This window comes from Dermacentor albipictus, chromosome 2, assembly GCF_038994185.2.
Source record: "Dermacentor albipictus isolate Rhodes 1998 colony chromosome 2, USDA_Dalb.pri_finalv2, whole genome shotgun sequence".
In the NCBI taxonomy this organism is placed as follows: Eukaryota; Metazoa; Arthropoda; class Arachnida; order Ixodida; family Ixodidae; genus Dermacentor; species Dermacentor albipictus.
The window spans coordinates 151,891,583-151,908,221 of NC_091822.1; the positions used below are offsets into that span (position 1 = coordinate 151,891,583).

At 49.6% G+C, this 16,639-nt stretch overlaps 1 protein-coding gene across 3 annotated transcripts; it reads left to right on the forward strand.

The window, feature by feature from the left end:
- Nucleotides 1–244: 244 nt before the first annotated feature.
- Nucleotides 245–16,355, forward strand: LOC135899853 (uncharacterized). Of its 3 annotated transcripts, XM_065429244.1 has the most exons (6): nucleotides 251–396; nucleotides 4,939–5,230; nucleotides 9,355–9,581; nucleotides 10,183–11,647; nucleotides 14,617–14,859; nucleotides 16,083–16,355. In XM_065429244.1, exons 3-6 carry the CDS (start codon nucleotides 9,427–9,429, stop codon nucleotides 16,248–16,250), a joined length of 2,031 nt encoding a protein of 676 aa, XP_065285316.1. In that variant the 5' UTR covers nucleotides 251–396; nucleotides 4,939–5,230; nucleotides 9,355–9,426; the 3' UTR covers nucleotides 16,251–16,355. The 3 variants fall into 3 exon arrangements, with proteins under 3 accessions (XP_065285314.1, XP_065285316.1, XP_065285315.1); XM_065429242.1 differs by lacking the exon at nucleotides 4,939–5,230 and having other exon boundaries at nucleotides 245–396; XM_065429243.2 differs by lacking the exon at nucleotides 251–396 and having other exon boundaries at nucleotides 4,775–5,230.
- The last annotated feature ends 284 nt before the right edge of the window (nucleotides 16,356–16,639 follow it).

Consider the following 16,639-nt stretch of genomic DNA (forward strand, 5'->3'; position numbering starts at 1 on the left):
CTTTGATCCGCGTCTGTGTCGCGCTGCACATATACACACCAAAAATATTTGAATAATTGAATAATTTTCTAGAATTACCTCCGTTGAATATTAACAGTGGATTATTAACAGCGTCGGAAAGGTTTAACTTTTCCGTCGCTGATCAACGAATTCAAGGCTTAACCTTTTTGCTTATGCGTCGCCTTTCTCTTCTATTTCATTCTGGAAGCGAAAGAAGAAAAAGTAACAGGGAGGAGCTCGAGCTCAAGAAGAAGGAGAGGTCGCGCGTGAACCTGCTCAAACCCGAGAGCTGCGACTGGCTGACATAATTTTTTTCTCTGATTTTGCATCTCTGCTATCCGAGAAACCTCCCAGGGGCTACATACCGTCATGGAGACGAGCGGCTACAGCGCTCAGGTACGCGACGTGAGGCTGCTTTCTCTCTGTGTTGAATGTACTGAGATGTTGAGTATACCTGGCTAGGCCTAACGGCTCGCACGGCGTTCCAGCGCAGACGGGACGCAGGGAGCAGGGGCGTAGCCAGGGGGGGGGGGGGGGGCTTATGGGGCTTCAGCCCCCCCTCCGAAATTTTTTCGTGCTGTCATGCGCCGCCGACCAAAACAATTCCCGCCGCCGGAAATCATGCTCAATTTCGTCTAGAATGTCCTTAATTCATGCTTGAAGAGACATTTAAGCGCAACATTGCGAAATCAGGCTGGATTTCGTGGCAACGCCCATGCATCGGGAGTCACATATCGTAACGCAAGGAGCCCCACTGAGCACAAAATTTCAAGGGCGTTCTGATGGCGAGCGGGCGCTCGTCTCGGCATCTTGCGGAGGCCGCGGAATCTACGGAGCGCGTGGATTTCAATTAAGAAATTTTGTGGGTATAAAGTTCTCATAACATTTTGATGCGAAAGGTGCATTGACATTTCCGAGGTCGTGCTTTAGATTTTCAATTACGGAACTTTGTGGGTTTAATGCTGTTGTAAACATTTGACGCCAAAGGTGCATCGACTTTTCTAAAGTCGTACATGGGGCCATACTACGAGACAAGACAAATCAACATGCTATCAGACAAGTTGACAAAGCACCCAGCGAGGTCCGATGAGACAAAGCGTTGTGGTGGTTCATTTGTGCCGTCAGGTCACAGAAAAGATAATGAAAATTTTTTTGTTCACCTGCGCCAAAGCATCCATGTCAACGCACTAAAGCCACCATTGTAACTAAGTTCTTATTTATTTTTATACCTAGACTTTTATTCGCCAGGATGCATTGAGCCTCTCGCTCTCTTTTTTTTCTCTTTTTCTTTTTTCCTCTTTTTTTTTTTTTTTTGTTCTCGCAACCCGCGGGCTGCCGATCCAGTCAGAGCGCATGCGTTTTTCTCGTGCTGCATCAACAACCGCGCTACGCACTTGGATGCGCGTTCCTTTTCTCTGGCCGACTGCATTTTCGTCTGGCAGAGTTTTGGACGCTTCCTGGCTAGCAGACGAGAAAAAGAAACAATGCATAGTTCCTCGCCGCCAGCACTGCGGGGACTCGACGGATTGCAACGAGTTCGCTTGAGCGCAACCTCTCCGGAAAATTTTGTCTCGCCGGTGCATTATGCGTAAGGTTTTCTGTGGACCTAGCGTCACACGTTTTCTTCGATATTCCTTCGGTAGCCACACTAGGTGACCAAAGTAGGCATTCGATTGCAGACAACATGCGTTCCTTTGCGTTATTCTATTTCGCCGCCCCCCGCCCCACAAAAGAAAAAAAGGAGGACATTGTTGCGGCGCAGCGATTTGTCGCATGGTGAAAGTTCGATTTTGTTACTTCTTTTGCGGAAAGTAATGGGCCACGGGACGCTTCAGTTGCCGGATACTATTATATTATTGCAATAGCAGCTACATGAAGACTCCAGGCGCATTCCTGCTGTTGCCCGCATGTTCCGTAAAAATAAAGGCCAAGGGCGATAACATCGTGACCACGCGCCGCATGCTCTATGTGCGAATGAAAGCGTGGGGGGGAGGGGGAGGGGGTGAGCCGACGATGAGTCTTGTGTGCGCAAGGGAGAAAAGCGGGGAGAAAGCGCGCCGCCTTCCGTCGCACGCGATACATCTTGGGAGTGGAGGGAGGGGGGGGGGTGTGATCTGTGAATCTGTGATTGCGCAACCTGCTTATTTGCCTTGTTTGACGCATTATATATAGTGACTTTTTCTTAAGTACGTAGATTTATTGGAGACTTATACGTATATTTAAATATCTTGTTGCGAGGTTTTGTGTATATGCACAGTGAACTTTGTTTCCAGTGACAATTTTTTGCCCTGTATCAAGCTGTATCTTCAACCCGCGCAATGATGGTTCGGTTCATTATTTTCGAGGCATGCGCGTAGCACATACGCATCTCATTTGCAGGTGACATGCAGAGGTGAGGTTAAATGTTCTTTAATGCTCTCATACACTGGGTTGAACATGGTTGCGTGGCATAATGGACACTCCAAAAGTTGAACAGCTTGATGTCGTGAGGTTTTTGACAAATGAAGATGTTTCCCCAAAAGAAATTATTCGCCGTATGGCTGCCGTATACGTTGAACATTGCGTTTCATTGGCCACTGCGAAGCGTTGTAGCCAACTGTTCAAAGAAGGACATGAAAGTTACAAAGAAGATCCATGGCCGGGCCAAAGCCACTGTGCAATCCCCCCCAACACAAATGAAAATGCCGTGGTTGCTCAGTGGCTATGGTGTTCGGCTGCTGAGCACGAGTTCGCGGGATCGAATCCCGGTCACGGCGGCTACATTTCGATGGAGGCGAAATGCGAAAACACCGGTGTACTTAGATTTAGGTGCACGTCAAAGAACCCCAGATGAGGGTGACGACTTTTTGTCTGCAATTGTGACCGGGGATGACTCGTGGTGCCGCTACTACTAGCCTGAAACACTACGGCAAAGCTTACAGTGGAAACATTTGAATTCACCATTCCCAAGGAAAACAAAGGCTGTCATGTTGACTTCTTTTTAGATCGTTAGGGGCCATTATTGATCGAATTTTCTAAACCTGGAGAAACTCTAAATCGTTTCAGATATTGTGAAAGGTCGTATCGGCTGCGTGTCGCAATCAAGAACAAACGACGTGGAAAATTGAGCATTGGGAACATCTTGCTTCACGACATTGCCCGTTCCCACGTCGCTGATGTGGTTAATACAAAACTGGCAAAGTTCAAGTGGGAAACGCTGCAACATCCCTCATGCAGCCCAGACCTGTTGTCTTGCGTCTTCCACATTTGGTAAAACTTGAAAAAAACTGCTCAAGGGAACCACATTCGTGTGGGAAGATGACGTGTAGTCATTTACAGATTTTTGAGGCAGCAACTCAAGGAGTTTTATGAGACGGGAATCACGCGACTCGTTAGTATGACAAGTGTCTAAATACTCATGGTGACTACTTTTAAATGAAGTACCCCGTTTGTCATATATTCGCATTGGCTCACTTTCATTTGACTCGCCCTCCTATATTTTGCAGAACTCCTGCTTTTTATATGTGCTCTCTGTTGCGACTATAATTTCCGAGCAATTACTCGCAATACACAACCGGTGACAGCTGCTCCTGCTCAATACATTCTAACAAAGGACAGCGTCGTTGAGATTTTCCCCTGGTCGTTGCATATGTACGAAAATGTAAACAAGGTTGTTGAATGACAGAAATATATATATATATATATATATATATATATATATATATATATATATATATATATATATATATATATATATATATATATATATATATATATATATATATATACATATATCCTTTTATCCCTTGACTAAATTATAAGGGGAGGCCGAACTGCAAAGTGAGCCCCCCACGAACGAAATTTCTGGCTACGCCACTGGCAGGGAGCATAGTTTCCTATACATATACTCTGCTGTAGAAAGATCTCTGGCACCGCAGTGGTTAGACTGTACTGTGGGAGTAATGGATCAGCCTGATATTTGTGTTTGCTGCTTTATATACGTGCTTGTGAATTTATTGTTAGTATACGCCATTTCTGCATTTGAATTGGGCCTGAATTTCGAAGCCGGTCCTATTTTTCTAAACCCAGAAGGCAATAAAACCCAGCGGGCATACGTGTACGTTATACCATTGTGCGTCGTTGCACTTATCATTATCTTGTATTTTGAATGACCAATTTGCAGAGTCACGATGCTTGGCGTAGCCAAAAGAACGGAGTTGAGGGGTGTGTAATAACCATCATTTTCGCGCTGACCGAACCACCATGCCTGCAGCTCCCACAAAGACGCACTCTAGCGCCCGAGTCATTTCTAATGTTTTGTGGCGAACTCTCTGTGCGCGGGCCAAACGGTTTGCATGGCGTCCCAGTGCAGATTGCACTCGGAGAGGACACGAATATTACAGAGTGCGAATGGGGCAGAACGCACTTTCAGTACGTTCGCGGTACGAATTCTCAGGACAGCACCAGTTCCGAGATATTAATTTTCAAAGTGTCCGTCGAAATGCATTGGTGTACCAGTTAATTTCGTGCTTCAATGCAGAAAACAGCGGTCTCTTAGAAAAGTAACTGGAACGCCAATGCATTTCGATGGACACTGAAAATAAATATATTGGAACTGGTTCCGTCAGAGAATTCGTTCCAAGTGGATACGCCCTCCGAACTCAGTGGCTATGACTCGTAGGTTGAAATACGTGGCGTAAGGTGATTCATTAGAGAGTTACTTAGCGTACTTACGTCAATTATTCAATTGAACTTTTTGATTTCCCGTAGGAGCAATGGCCGCCCCATCGATTAATTTATGAAGCAGTTTGCGCTGGACGCATGAAAGAAGACGAAGGAATGGGCTAGGGGAGAAGTGAGAAGGAAGAAGTAGGAATAAAATGGCGGACGACACCCGTCTCACTCAGATTATGTCATTTCTGCTGCCGTTCTAGTTAGGAACGCTACATTTTGGCGCAGCCGACAGTTTTCGAAGACCAGCCATGCGGGTGACGTTTTTCGTCGACCAGGCGTCATCGGAGTCTGTTGTGTTCACCCGATACCAAGTGCACGGTGAGCCAGCGACGGACCTTCCTCTTGAAGTTAGTTCTACCGCGCTGATCAACGTGGTGCTGCAACAAGCTGCAATCAGCCGCCAAGCCCTCGTGCAAACAGGATCGGTGACAGTGAATCTACAACTGCAGACACTGAGCGAACTCGTTCTGGAACCCATACGACGTGGCCCCCTCAAAGAGGAAACGCCTGCGGGAAGGTGAGCCTAGACTTGACTGTTATGGAACTGCAAAGGAACATTATACAACAGATCGAAATAATGAGAACTTTCGTCCAAGCGCTTAGTCGAGGCCAGTCAGCACTAAGCATTGTTGAACCAGATGTTTTTGAAGGAAACTCGCAAAATGCACACTACTGGCTGTGGTTTTTCGAGTACGCCTGTGACAGAAATATGTGGCACTCCGACGACACAAAGATTTTGCATATGCGCCGCTATTTGGGCGGTATAGCCAGAAAATGGTATGACGTGCAACTCATGGATCATGGAACAACATGTTGGGAACTGTGGAAAAACAACTTTTTAGGGGCTTTCGAAGGCAACGCAGTAGAAAGATGGGATGCGGCACTACGGTTCAGTTATACAGGTGGCTCTCTGCTTGAGTACTGTCTTGAGAAGCGTCGCCTATTGTTTTCTGCAGAACCGAAGCTGTCGTCTTTCTGCTGTTGTAGCTTTGATAACGCAAGGGTTGTGTATCGAGATCCGTAGTCATGTCCAGCTCAAAGGTCCAAGAACGTTTGATGACCTTCAGAACTTTCTACAGACCTCAGTGCCAAGAATTACATCGAGAAGACAGGCAGATGGTAGAACAGCGCAACTTGATGCTCGTGAGCTGAGTGAGCATCTAGAGTCGTTGCCGTCAACTGAATGTGAACACAGCTTCATAAACAAATCTCTGGGAAGCGTAAATCATGACTGTGAGGATGGTGAAGAACCAATTACCGCAGTTCACGGCAACCTACTTCCACATAATCTGTCTACCGTGCATCACAAGCCCCAGACAAAGAGCTTCAGTGAGACAGTGTATTTGGTGTCGTCAAGCTTATTACATGCCCCCATTAAGGTAGATGGCATTGAAATGAAAGCTTTCGTTGACAGTGGAGCTTCGGTATCTATTATCAACAATACTCGAGTGGATGCCAGTCGTCTGCACGCTGGTAGAACATTGCGTGTCCAAGCCTACGATGGGTCAGTGACCATGCATAGCGAATGGGTAACCCTGGCTATTGAATTTCAAGGAAATGCTAGTTCCAGTGACGTATTGGAAATTCCCAATGTTACCTACGATTTTCTTTTGTCCCGTCCAGACATGAAAAAACTTAAGATGAACCACTATTGGGATGACAAGGTAATGGCCGAAGGCACGATAAGAACAGAAGATCCTGGTGAAGAACCTTGTGTATCAAGGCTAATTTTTCACCAGGAAGACATCAAGAATAAGTACCCAGAGCTTATATGCATGGGAAGCTACCCTCCAGCAATGAAATCCCATGTCGTTCCTTTCGAGCTCGCAGATAAAACAGTGGTTCGTAGAACCCCCTATAATATGTCCAGAGATAAAAAGGTGTGGCTGAAAAAGGAGTTGCAAGAAATGTTAGACGTAGGTATCATCCGGCCTTCTGTATCACCATTTGCTTCTTCTATAACTATTGCACCTAAAGAAGACGGGACATTCCGCCTCTGCACAGACTACCGGGCTCTCAATCATCAAACTGAATTGATACCTTATCCAATGCCGAGAATCGACGACATCATTGACGAAACCGGTGGTTGCCATTGTTTTTCACGAATAGATCTCTGCAAGGGCTTTTGGCAGATTCCACCAAGTGAAGAAACGAAGAAGTACACCGCGTTCATAACCCCATTTGACTTGTTTGAGTACAACCGCCTACCATTTGGTTGGAAAAACTCCCCTGCGTGGTTTCAGAAGATTATGACGGACATTCTGAAACCGTACCTGGGCACATTTTGCAATGTGTACATCGACGACATCATCATCTACTCAAAGACAAAGGACAAACACCGTAGTCATCTTTCAAAAGTTCTTCATGCCCTCAGTCTTGCCCAACTCAAAGTCAACTTCAAGAAAAGTGCGTTCTTTCAAGATACCGTAGTATTTCTTGGCAGGGTGTTTGATGGACAGACTAAAAGCACCAAGCAGGAATCGGTAGAGAGAATCTCCAAGCTGGTAAAGCCTTATGATGTGCACTCCCTGCGCGTTTTTCTTGGCCTTGCAGGACACTTCCGGGCGTTTATCAAAGACTACGCACTGAGAACAAGGTGCCTCACACGTTTAACTCAGAAAGACGTGCCTTTTCATTGGGACGAGAAGTGCGAAGCTGTCTATCGTGAGCTTGTAAAACTAATATCGTCGGACCCCATCTTGCGAATACCGGATTTTTCTTTGCCTTTCGTGCTGAACACGGACGCATCGCATTATGCTACCGGCGCAGTTCTATACCAGAAGCCATCCAAACAAGCTGATCAAGCCAAACACTACGTCGTGGGGTACTACAGCTATACCCTGAAACCCGCCGAAATCAATTACTGTACCACAGAAAAGGAAGCTCTGGCCGTCTTAAAAGCTGTGCAGTACTTTCGTACTTACCTGGAAGGTGCCAAATTCATACTTTTCACGCACCATCAAGCACTGACTCAACTTCTGAGCATGGCCCAGCCAAGAGGCCGCATTGCTAGATGGGTGAACTATCTGCAACAATTTGATTTCGTAATTTCGCACCGTCCTGGCCCACTCCTCACTGACGCTGACGCACTATCAAGATTACTTGTACAGGAATCAAGCAATAATCCAGAGACAATCAATCATATTAAGCTATGGGAAGGTACAGAAGAGCTCCAGTTTATCAATGGAAGGTATCACGTACCACCAACTATGATTCCAAGGATTCTTCATCTATACCACGACACCATGAATCGGGTGGACATGATGGCTTCTGGCGCACTTATAAGAAATTGCTCATGAGATTCACATGGCCGGGCATGAAAAACAACATCAGCCATTACATCCGCACATGCCACCTCTGCCAGGTGAACAAAGTTAAATTCAAGCAATCGACAGACGTTATGACAAACCCTGAATATTCAAGCGTCCCGTTCGAAGTAATTCATTTGGACTTCGCGGAGCTCAAAAAGAAGGGGGAAGGAGTCAAGCGAACGCAAGCTTTTTTGCTCTCCATAGATGAGTGCACAAGGACGATTGCGGCTAAAGCTGGCAAAGAAGACGCAAACAGCGTAATAGACCTCCTCAAAGCTGAATGTTTTAAACACACAGACGCTCGTCTGCGACAACAGGCCGGCTTTCCGGAGTGCCAAGTTATCAGAGTGGGCACAGGAGCACGGCATAATGATAAAGTATGCTTCTCCATACCACCCGGCAGCAAACGGCCTAGCGGAACGTGCCATACGAGACATCAAACAGTATCTGAAGATGTATCCAGACTTTGCCGGTGGCTGGAAGTGCTGTCTCGAGGCCGCTGTGAAACATCACAACAGATCATACACCACGGGTTTAGGCTGCAGCCCTCATTTTGTAACTTCGGGTACAGCGCCCATACTTCCTGCAGATCGTGAGCTAGGTCTCCTAGAGAACCTCGAACTTGCGGAAGTAAGGAAAACTGTCAAAGAACAGGAGGTCTACAAGCGCCGCATGAAGCGAAACTTTGATAAAAGGCACAGTAGCGAGATACCGGACATACAGCCTGGAGACTATGTCCTTGTAAGGAAAGGAGCTGTGCCCTCAAATTCAAAATTTTGCGGACCATTTCAAGTTATTAAGACTGCATGCCAGCATGGAATATTGAAGAATGTCTGGTACGCCGGAACCTCGGGCCAAACGGAGTGCGCCGTTTAGGAAACATATTCAAGTATTACCCCAGGAGGTGTAATTAAAAGAAATCCGGAAGAGTGAAGCGGTCTGCGCTGGACGCATGAAAGAAGACGAAGGAATGGGCTAGGGGAGAAGTGAGAAGGAAGAAGTAGGAATAAAATGGCGGACGACACCCGTCTCACTTAGATTATGTCATTTCTGCTGCCGTTCTAGTTAGGAACGCTAAAATTTAGATCAAGGGTTAGAATTGTGCTATGTGCCATAGGCAATCTTTCAAAAATTTTGGTGCAGCTAAAAGAGAAGCACCCTGTATATAGACTAGACGAACACGAACTCTCGTGTTTGTCTATATTCTAGTCCCGTTCTTCGCGCAACGCCTATGAGGAGCGACGTGTATAGTATGAACCGACAAGCTCGCTTTGTATGAAACCGAGCCTCACGTGATCGTCCCCTCCTCGCAATTGCATATGGCGCGCAGGTTCGGCCGCAGCTGCTGGCCCTGCAGTCGGTGGCGGCGGCCACCGAGGAGGCGCCCTCGTCGGCACGACGCATGCTGCTGCTGCCGTCGCTGGGCATCGCGGCCGTGGTGCTGGGCTCGGCGCTGCTCCTGTCCATCGTGTTCGCGCTCATCAGCACGCGCACCGAGCCGTGCCGCTCGTACGCCTGCGGACTCTTCACCAGGAGGCTGCAGGAGTCCATGAACAGGTGCCTCGGCGTGTCTGCGTCTGTTGTTCCAGTTCGGGCCATGGGACACGCGTCTATAGCTGACTACGTTTACGCTGGTTTTGACTAGCTGAATTTGTTGCTATGTTTCCGCATTGAGGAAATGAAAGGCCGCGAACAGAATGCACCGCGCAGAACCTGAATGTAGGTTCGTGACACCGTGTACGTTCTGCACGTTTCGTCAGTTTCAGTCCCTCACTCCTTTGTGTAAACCAGAACTATAGCCCACTTAGCATCTAGAGAAAACATATCACAAATTTATTGTAAGCAACAACCTGAAGATGTAATGGCAAATACGCCCCTGTCGAATTCGAAGAGCATTTGTACAGTTGCGCGTCTGCCCATTGCGCTCGCCAACTCCCGCGATGTCCCAGTTCAGGCGACATTCTTTCGCTATACACTGGCATCAGTAGGGCACTACGTTTCGGAGCGCGGACGGAGGCAGTGAGGGCAGGTGCAGCGCTGTTTGTGGCCGGGTCGAGGCTGGTGCTGAATTCTTCGACTGTCGCCCAGTATATAGACGTGTGTGCGTTCTTCCAGAGCATTCCCGACAAGGACGACCAAATGTCCCGTTGCATCGCAGGTCCTTCAACCCGTGCTACAGCTTCACCCGCTTCGTCTGCGACGGCTGGCAGCAGCAACACGCCCACTCGGTGCGCACCGAGATCTTCCTGTCGGCGCTCGAGCGACTCTCTCGACTCACGCGCAACGCCGTGGCCGCCGCCGGAACCCCGACCGACCTGCAGGGCGGCGGCGCCCGAAGCGGCCGCCGAGGTCGCTCGGACCGCGAGCGCATAGCGACGCTCTACCGCAGCTGCGACGCCGTGGTGCGAGACGGCAGGAACGAGATGCCGCACGTCAAGAAGGCCCTGGCCCAGGCCGGCGTCTTCTGGCCCCTCATGTCCGGGACGCCCGACGTGCTGCGCACCGTGCTCTACCTGTCCGAGGTGCTGCACTGGCCCGCCATCGTCTCGATCCGCGCCAACGACGACGACTCCGCCGGCGGAGAGCGCGCCAGCGACTCCTGGCGAACGACCGTCGTCGTACGCGAGGCGCACACCTTTCCCCGGATGCTGGGCAGGCAGGCCAGCCTCCGCACCGCCAACGAGTCCCGCCACTTCTTCGACGTCCTCCGCGCCCACTTTGAGTCGGACGACGGGCGGGAACGCGAAGGCGGCGTGACGTACGAACAGATGAGGGCCGTGGAGGACAGGATGCTGCCTCCGCTGCGCAGGGCCTACCGGGGCGCGTCGCACCTCGAGCCGACGCCGCTCGGGGCCGACGACGAGCGACTCGTCAACCGCAGCGAGTGGACCGCGGCCGTGGCGCGACACTGGGCCGCGGCGGGCCACCGCGGCATCCGGCTCAGGTCGACGAACGCGGCGTTCCTGCGCGCGTTCCTCGAGCTGCGACGCAGGTACGGCGAGCGAGACACGCACCTCTACGTGTCCTGGTGCGCGGCGCGCTACGCCGCGCTGTTCGCCAACCTCGAGCTCATACTCAACCACTACGGCGCCGACCGGGGCAAGGCACTGCTCAACTACGGCCGCGCCTGCTTCGCCATGACCTACACGTTCGTGGGGGACCTCGTGTTCGCCCTGTACGACTCGGACGTCGTCGTGCGGCCCAACACCAACATCAACGTGCACAGCCTCGTCCGTGACGTGCGCGGGGCCTTCGTGCGGCGCCTGTCCTCGTCCTCTAGGCCCTTCGCGGCCAACACGTCGTTCGCGAGCCGCTGGCAAACGGTGGACCCTGCGTTGCGGCTCGTGGACATGCCCACGGACTCGTCGACCGAGGAGGTCGCGCTGCCGCCGGAGGTGGGCGACTCGCTGGTCACCAACTGGCTGGCGCTGTGGTCGCTGACGCGCAGTCCGGGGTACGTGGCCCCGCGGAGGTCGCTGTCGGCTCGCCCCTTCCAGGACTGCATGTTCTACACGCTCAACGAGACCGAGAGCGACTTCGTGCTGTCGCCGTTCACGCTCGTGCTGCCGTTCTACGACGACGGCATCACGGCCGCCGTCAAGTACGGGGGGCTGGGCGCGCAGGTACGTCGGCGCGTCACGTCCTCACGAAGTGGACGCTGGGCGGGTTTGTGAAAGTCGTGAAATTGTGTGAAAGGTATATGGGTGCAAAAGTGGAGACCCAAAGATAACGAAAATTGATTCTTAATTCGCTAGCATTAGGATTGTCAGAGGGGAAAAAGTACGCGATGTGTGGGATGCCAGCTTCCCACACTTCCCATGCATACACTTTCTTCCTCTGACGCTCGTAATGTTAACGCATTATATACTCGTGTGTGTGCATATATATAGTGCAACAAAGACTCGGTGATCTGCTCCAGACCGCCGTCAGTTGCATATGTTCGTGGCTAACGCGGTTTAAATCGTGAATCTGGGACCTCAAAGAGGTGCGACGTAATGCTGACGCACCTCTCTCGCACTCTCTCTGACACGCTCTAGACTTGTCCCGTCGTTTTATTAATTGTTCAAAACTGTTCAACTCTTGCAAACTGACCACCCTCAGTCATTCCGTTGCTGTCTGTTTACAGCGGAGCTGTTATACGCTAGGTTCTGGCGGTTTGTGTGCGTACTGATAGGGCTGTTGCGAAAGTCCAAGCGAGTGGCTGTCGCTCCGCTGGCGCGGTGCTATCCAGAGCACGGTCAAGTTCGCACGCGCGACATTAACACCGCCTGTATAACACCGCCTGTAACACCGCCTGTAAGTGCATTGCGCAGCCATTTGTCCACTTAAGGGTAAAAATGCTGGCAGCGTGTTTGAGCTTGCGCTACAAATGTGAAAGGAGCAGGTTCTTTGATATCAAGAAATTTCCCTGAAGAGAAGACGAACACCACTGCAATGCCGACGCAGACAGTGACAGACCTCCCCCCTACCCGCTGCGGTGGCTTTGTTTCCATGGTGTTGCGCTGCTGAGCACGAGTTGGCGTACCGAATCCCGGCCTCGGCAGCTGCACTTCGATGGACGCGAATTGCAAAAACGCCCTTCTACCGTGCATTGGGGGAACGTTAAGGATCCCCTGGGGGTCGAAATTAATCCGGAGTTCTCCCACTCCGGCGTGTCTCATAATCAAATACTGGTTTTGGCACATAAAACGCGAGAATTCACTTCAGTGACAGAACCTCCGTCCCCCCTCAAAAAAAAAAAAAATATATATATATATATATATATATATATATATATATATATATATATATATATATATATATATATATATATATACCATGCAATATTTAGCTGCATGGTGTCGGAGACTTCACACGACGCCACTCAGGTGTGCCACAAGCTCGCATTAGGACTCTACGAGAGGGCCCTCAACCAGCTGCAGTGGCACGCCCGCGTGCTCTACCGAAATTATTTGCAGCAATGGTATATTTAGTCTGCAAAATCTCACTTCTATATCTCTGCTCTCCACATGAGGATTTTTTTGTAAGATTACGGAAACAACCTCCGGTGACGCCAGCACTGGGACGTTAACCGAGATATTGTTCAGCCAGATCCACCCTCCCGTGCTTCCAAGATTTCTTATTGTTACTTTGTTAATTACCGGCTTCAGACTATAACTAGACATCTTTTAAAGAACGTACTTTCAAAGTTTTAAACAGGTACTTCTACTTCTACTCACTTACAAGTGAAGATTCTTTGAATGTTATGTTTGCCGAGATGGAAGATCGGACGGACGCGGCAAAGCTGTAGAATGATATTGTCAACATACGATGTCGTAAAAGGGCACAACAATTGTTGCTGTTTTGTCATCTTTGGCGACATAGGGTAAATAATCGTCAGCGTCGCCGTAAACAAGATGTTCTACACAGACGGAATGGCAAGAACGCCGAGAATCGATGTGCGAAATAATCGAACACTTGGCTCAGGTGCCGTTTCGTTCATTATATTTGCCTGCGCCGGCTGGTATAGAAGGCGTATACTATGAACGAAACGGGTCTTTAAGTGTAGTTTGTTTTGAACTTCACTGAGATCCAGCAGAATTTTTACAAAAAAATTTTCCATCGGCCCAGCACGAGACGATCACTTGCTGGGCCAATTCCTACGGCTTAAATCACGTGGGACAACGCGATCTCCGTGACTCCATTCGGTGGGGTGTGAGAATTTGCGAAAGGGGAGTTAAATACCAAAGTATGCTGCAATCACTGCCGCATCGCGGAGTAGCTAGCCCCTACTTCGTTCTACACTTGAGGTGCCTCAAAAACGCTTTCTCAAAACGGCGAGAGCACTGTTCCCGATCTGTAGACAATGCTGCGATAAAACATGCGAGGCAATGAAATAATATTCCGCCGCATGCATCAGGGAACAAGTCACCATCTACCGTATAGTAGATCGCTCTCTCTCTCGATCTCCCCCTCCTGCAGATTTTGAGGGCCAGCCCTAACTTCAGTATGCGGCGTCAGCGACGTCGTTACGGGAGGTACGGCGCCATTGGGTGATTGTGTATGGCTATGAATCGGCGAGCAAAAGCATAACGCAGATGGAAGACAAATTACACTCGGCCACGGCCGGACTCCGATCGTGGCAAGGCGTGGCGCTCTGTCGTCGCTGTCCCAGCTGAGGGGCATCGATGAGTTGAGGGCGGAATGAGGTGCACTATTTGCGCTATTTTTGATCTCCGTTGTTACTAAACCCTTTACGATTATTCCGTTCACGAATGCATATGCCTCTTGAGCAGTCGCACTCATTCCACCGCGTCGCTCAAGCTTCAAACGAAGGCGATTCAGCGTCCCATCGAGACGGTTTGGTGCGCCGAAACTTTTCTTGTCAGAGCAACTCACGGGCCCACTCGTGCGACGGATGGATGGATGGATGTTATGAGCGTCCCCTTTGGAACGGGGTGGTGGGTTGCGCCACCAAGCTCTTGCTACTATACTGCCTAATATCCTACCTAGGTTAAACAATGAAAAAAGACCAAAAAAAAAACACTATGAACTACCACGCCCAAATTTTCTGATCCCTTATTGCGAACTGTGGAAAACGACCTATCTTCAGGTGGGCGTCGCCTCGGCCGAGCTGGCTTTCCGCTTCTACCGCCACCTGCCGGACGCCGAGGCGGCGCTGAACGAGTCGCGGACGTGCCTCAAGTTCTCGTCCACGTCGCCGGCCAGCCCGGCCTCTCCGGACTTGCTCATGGCCGAGCTGGCCTCGGTGGAGGCCGTCTTGGACGCCTTCGTACGGTCCGGCCGCGGCGAGGACGACCGCTGGCTGGTGACGCCGCAGTTGTCGGCTATCCAGGTGCGGAACTTCCTCGGCGATTATTATGAGAACAAAGAAAAACTGCGCAAAAAAGAACAAGACAGAGAAAGAACCACACGACACAGGCGCAGTGTCGAGCGGTTCTTTCTCTGTCTTGTTCTTTTTTGCGCAGTTTTTCTTTGTTCTCATAATGTCATACCAACTAGCCCCTCGCCGTACGCTTCTAGACTTCCTCAGTGATTTCTTTGTTAGCCGCAATAAACCCGCACTTGCAGCCCCCGTGCCCTATAGCCAGGCCACATAGAGCGATCTCTTCTCCGAATAAAAGTTTTTACTTATTCATTCGTTAGAAGTGCGACATTTTTCACAGATGCGTCATCCGACCCATGTAACTACAGTGCTAGGAGAGGGCCCACTGCACTCTACAAATAACAAGACGCACACCATGGAGCAGGAATGCGTTGACGAGCATATCACCGTACTCGCACGGCTCCCTCAGCATAAGAACTTAGGTTATGTGGGTTGAGCTAAGATTTATTGGAAGCCTTACACATATAAAAATTGTATGTGTTCTTTACATTGACAATTTTAACAAGGATCTGTTGCTGTAATATATATATATATATATATATATATATATATATATATATATATATATATATATATATATATATATATATATATATATGTGTGTGTGTGTGTGTGTGTGTGTGTGTGTGTGTGTGTGTGTGTGTGTGTGTGTGTGTGTGTGTGTGTAGTAGTAGTAGTAGTAGTAGTAGTAGCCGTAAGTAAGCAAGCTTAATCGAAAGCGGTTGAAGCGCGTATTTTTGGCGCAGCGGGAGCAGCCTCTAGGCCTCCTGTGCTCTTGGCTGCTGGGCGAGTTCGGTTCACCAGCTGTAAGCATAGGCTTCGAGACTAGTTTCTTTGACTGGGTGGGAGCGATCGCTGGGGCCTGGATTGGGACACTACCTATATAACAATGGTGATATATCGCGACATCATGGCCGTAGTACCTCCCCCCCCCCCCTCTTCAACTTCCCTCCCTGCTTGGACGAAAACAATAGAAGAGAACTTAGCCTTTGTTTTCTCCGATACGCAAAACCTTTTCCGTCCAGGAAGTGCGCTCCGAGAGGGTCTTGAGATCTTGTGTTCGGCAGTCTATCGATTTATTGAGAGCCTTTGCTTAAGCTGAACTCGTTGGGGCGTTTCTCTCGCACACGCAGCTCTGCTAACGAGCTTGGGGAAAACGCGCGTCCGCGCAGGTGCTTCTGATCACGTGGTGCTTCGTCAAGTGCCCGGGTCGGGAGGAGCCCGGAGTCGAGGGAGACCCCTGCAGTGACGTGCTGCGCCACGTGCCACGCTTCTCTCAGGCCTTCGACTGCTCGCCGGAGACCGTGCTCAACCCGACGCACAAGTGCAGCGTCTTCTGAACCGCCTACACAGACGCGAAGTCACGTTTATTTAGCGAATTTTGATGTTGCGCTATGCAAACACAGGCATACAGTATTATTACAGTTCTGTTATGACTCATGGGATACTAGTGTCGGCTCTTCCTTTTTTTTCTTGCTTTTTTTTTCCCGGGCTGCGGTAAAGTGGTTTTCATTCTAGCCATCTGAAAAGTGGGTGTCTGCAACTGCTTGTGGCGCATGTTTTCTGTCCTTTTTTTAACGTTTTCTTCCGCAATATCAAGCAGAGAAAGACGTCATACTATGGTCAAACCTTGTTAAATATTGTTATAAAATTATGCGTGGTATCACCTATTGCAAACACCAGAGACCAGCGGAGCTGGGGGAAGGCCAGTAAAGTAGTGCCAAACCGC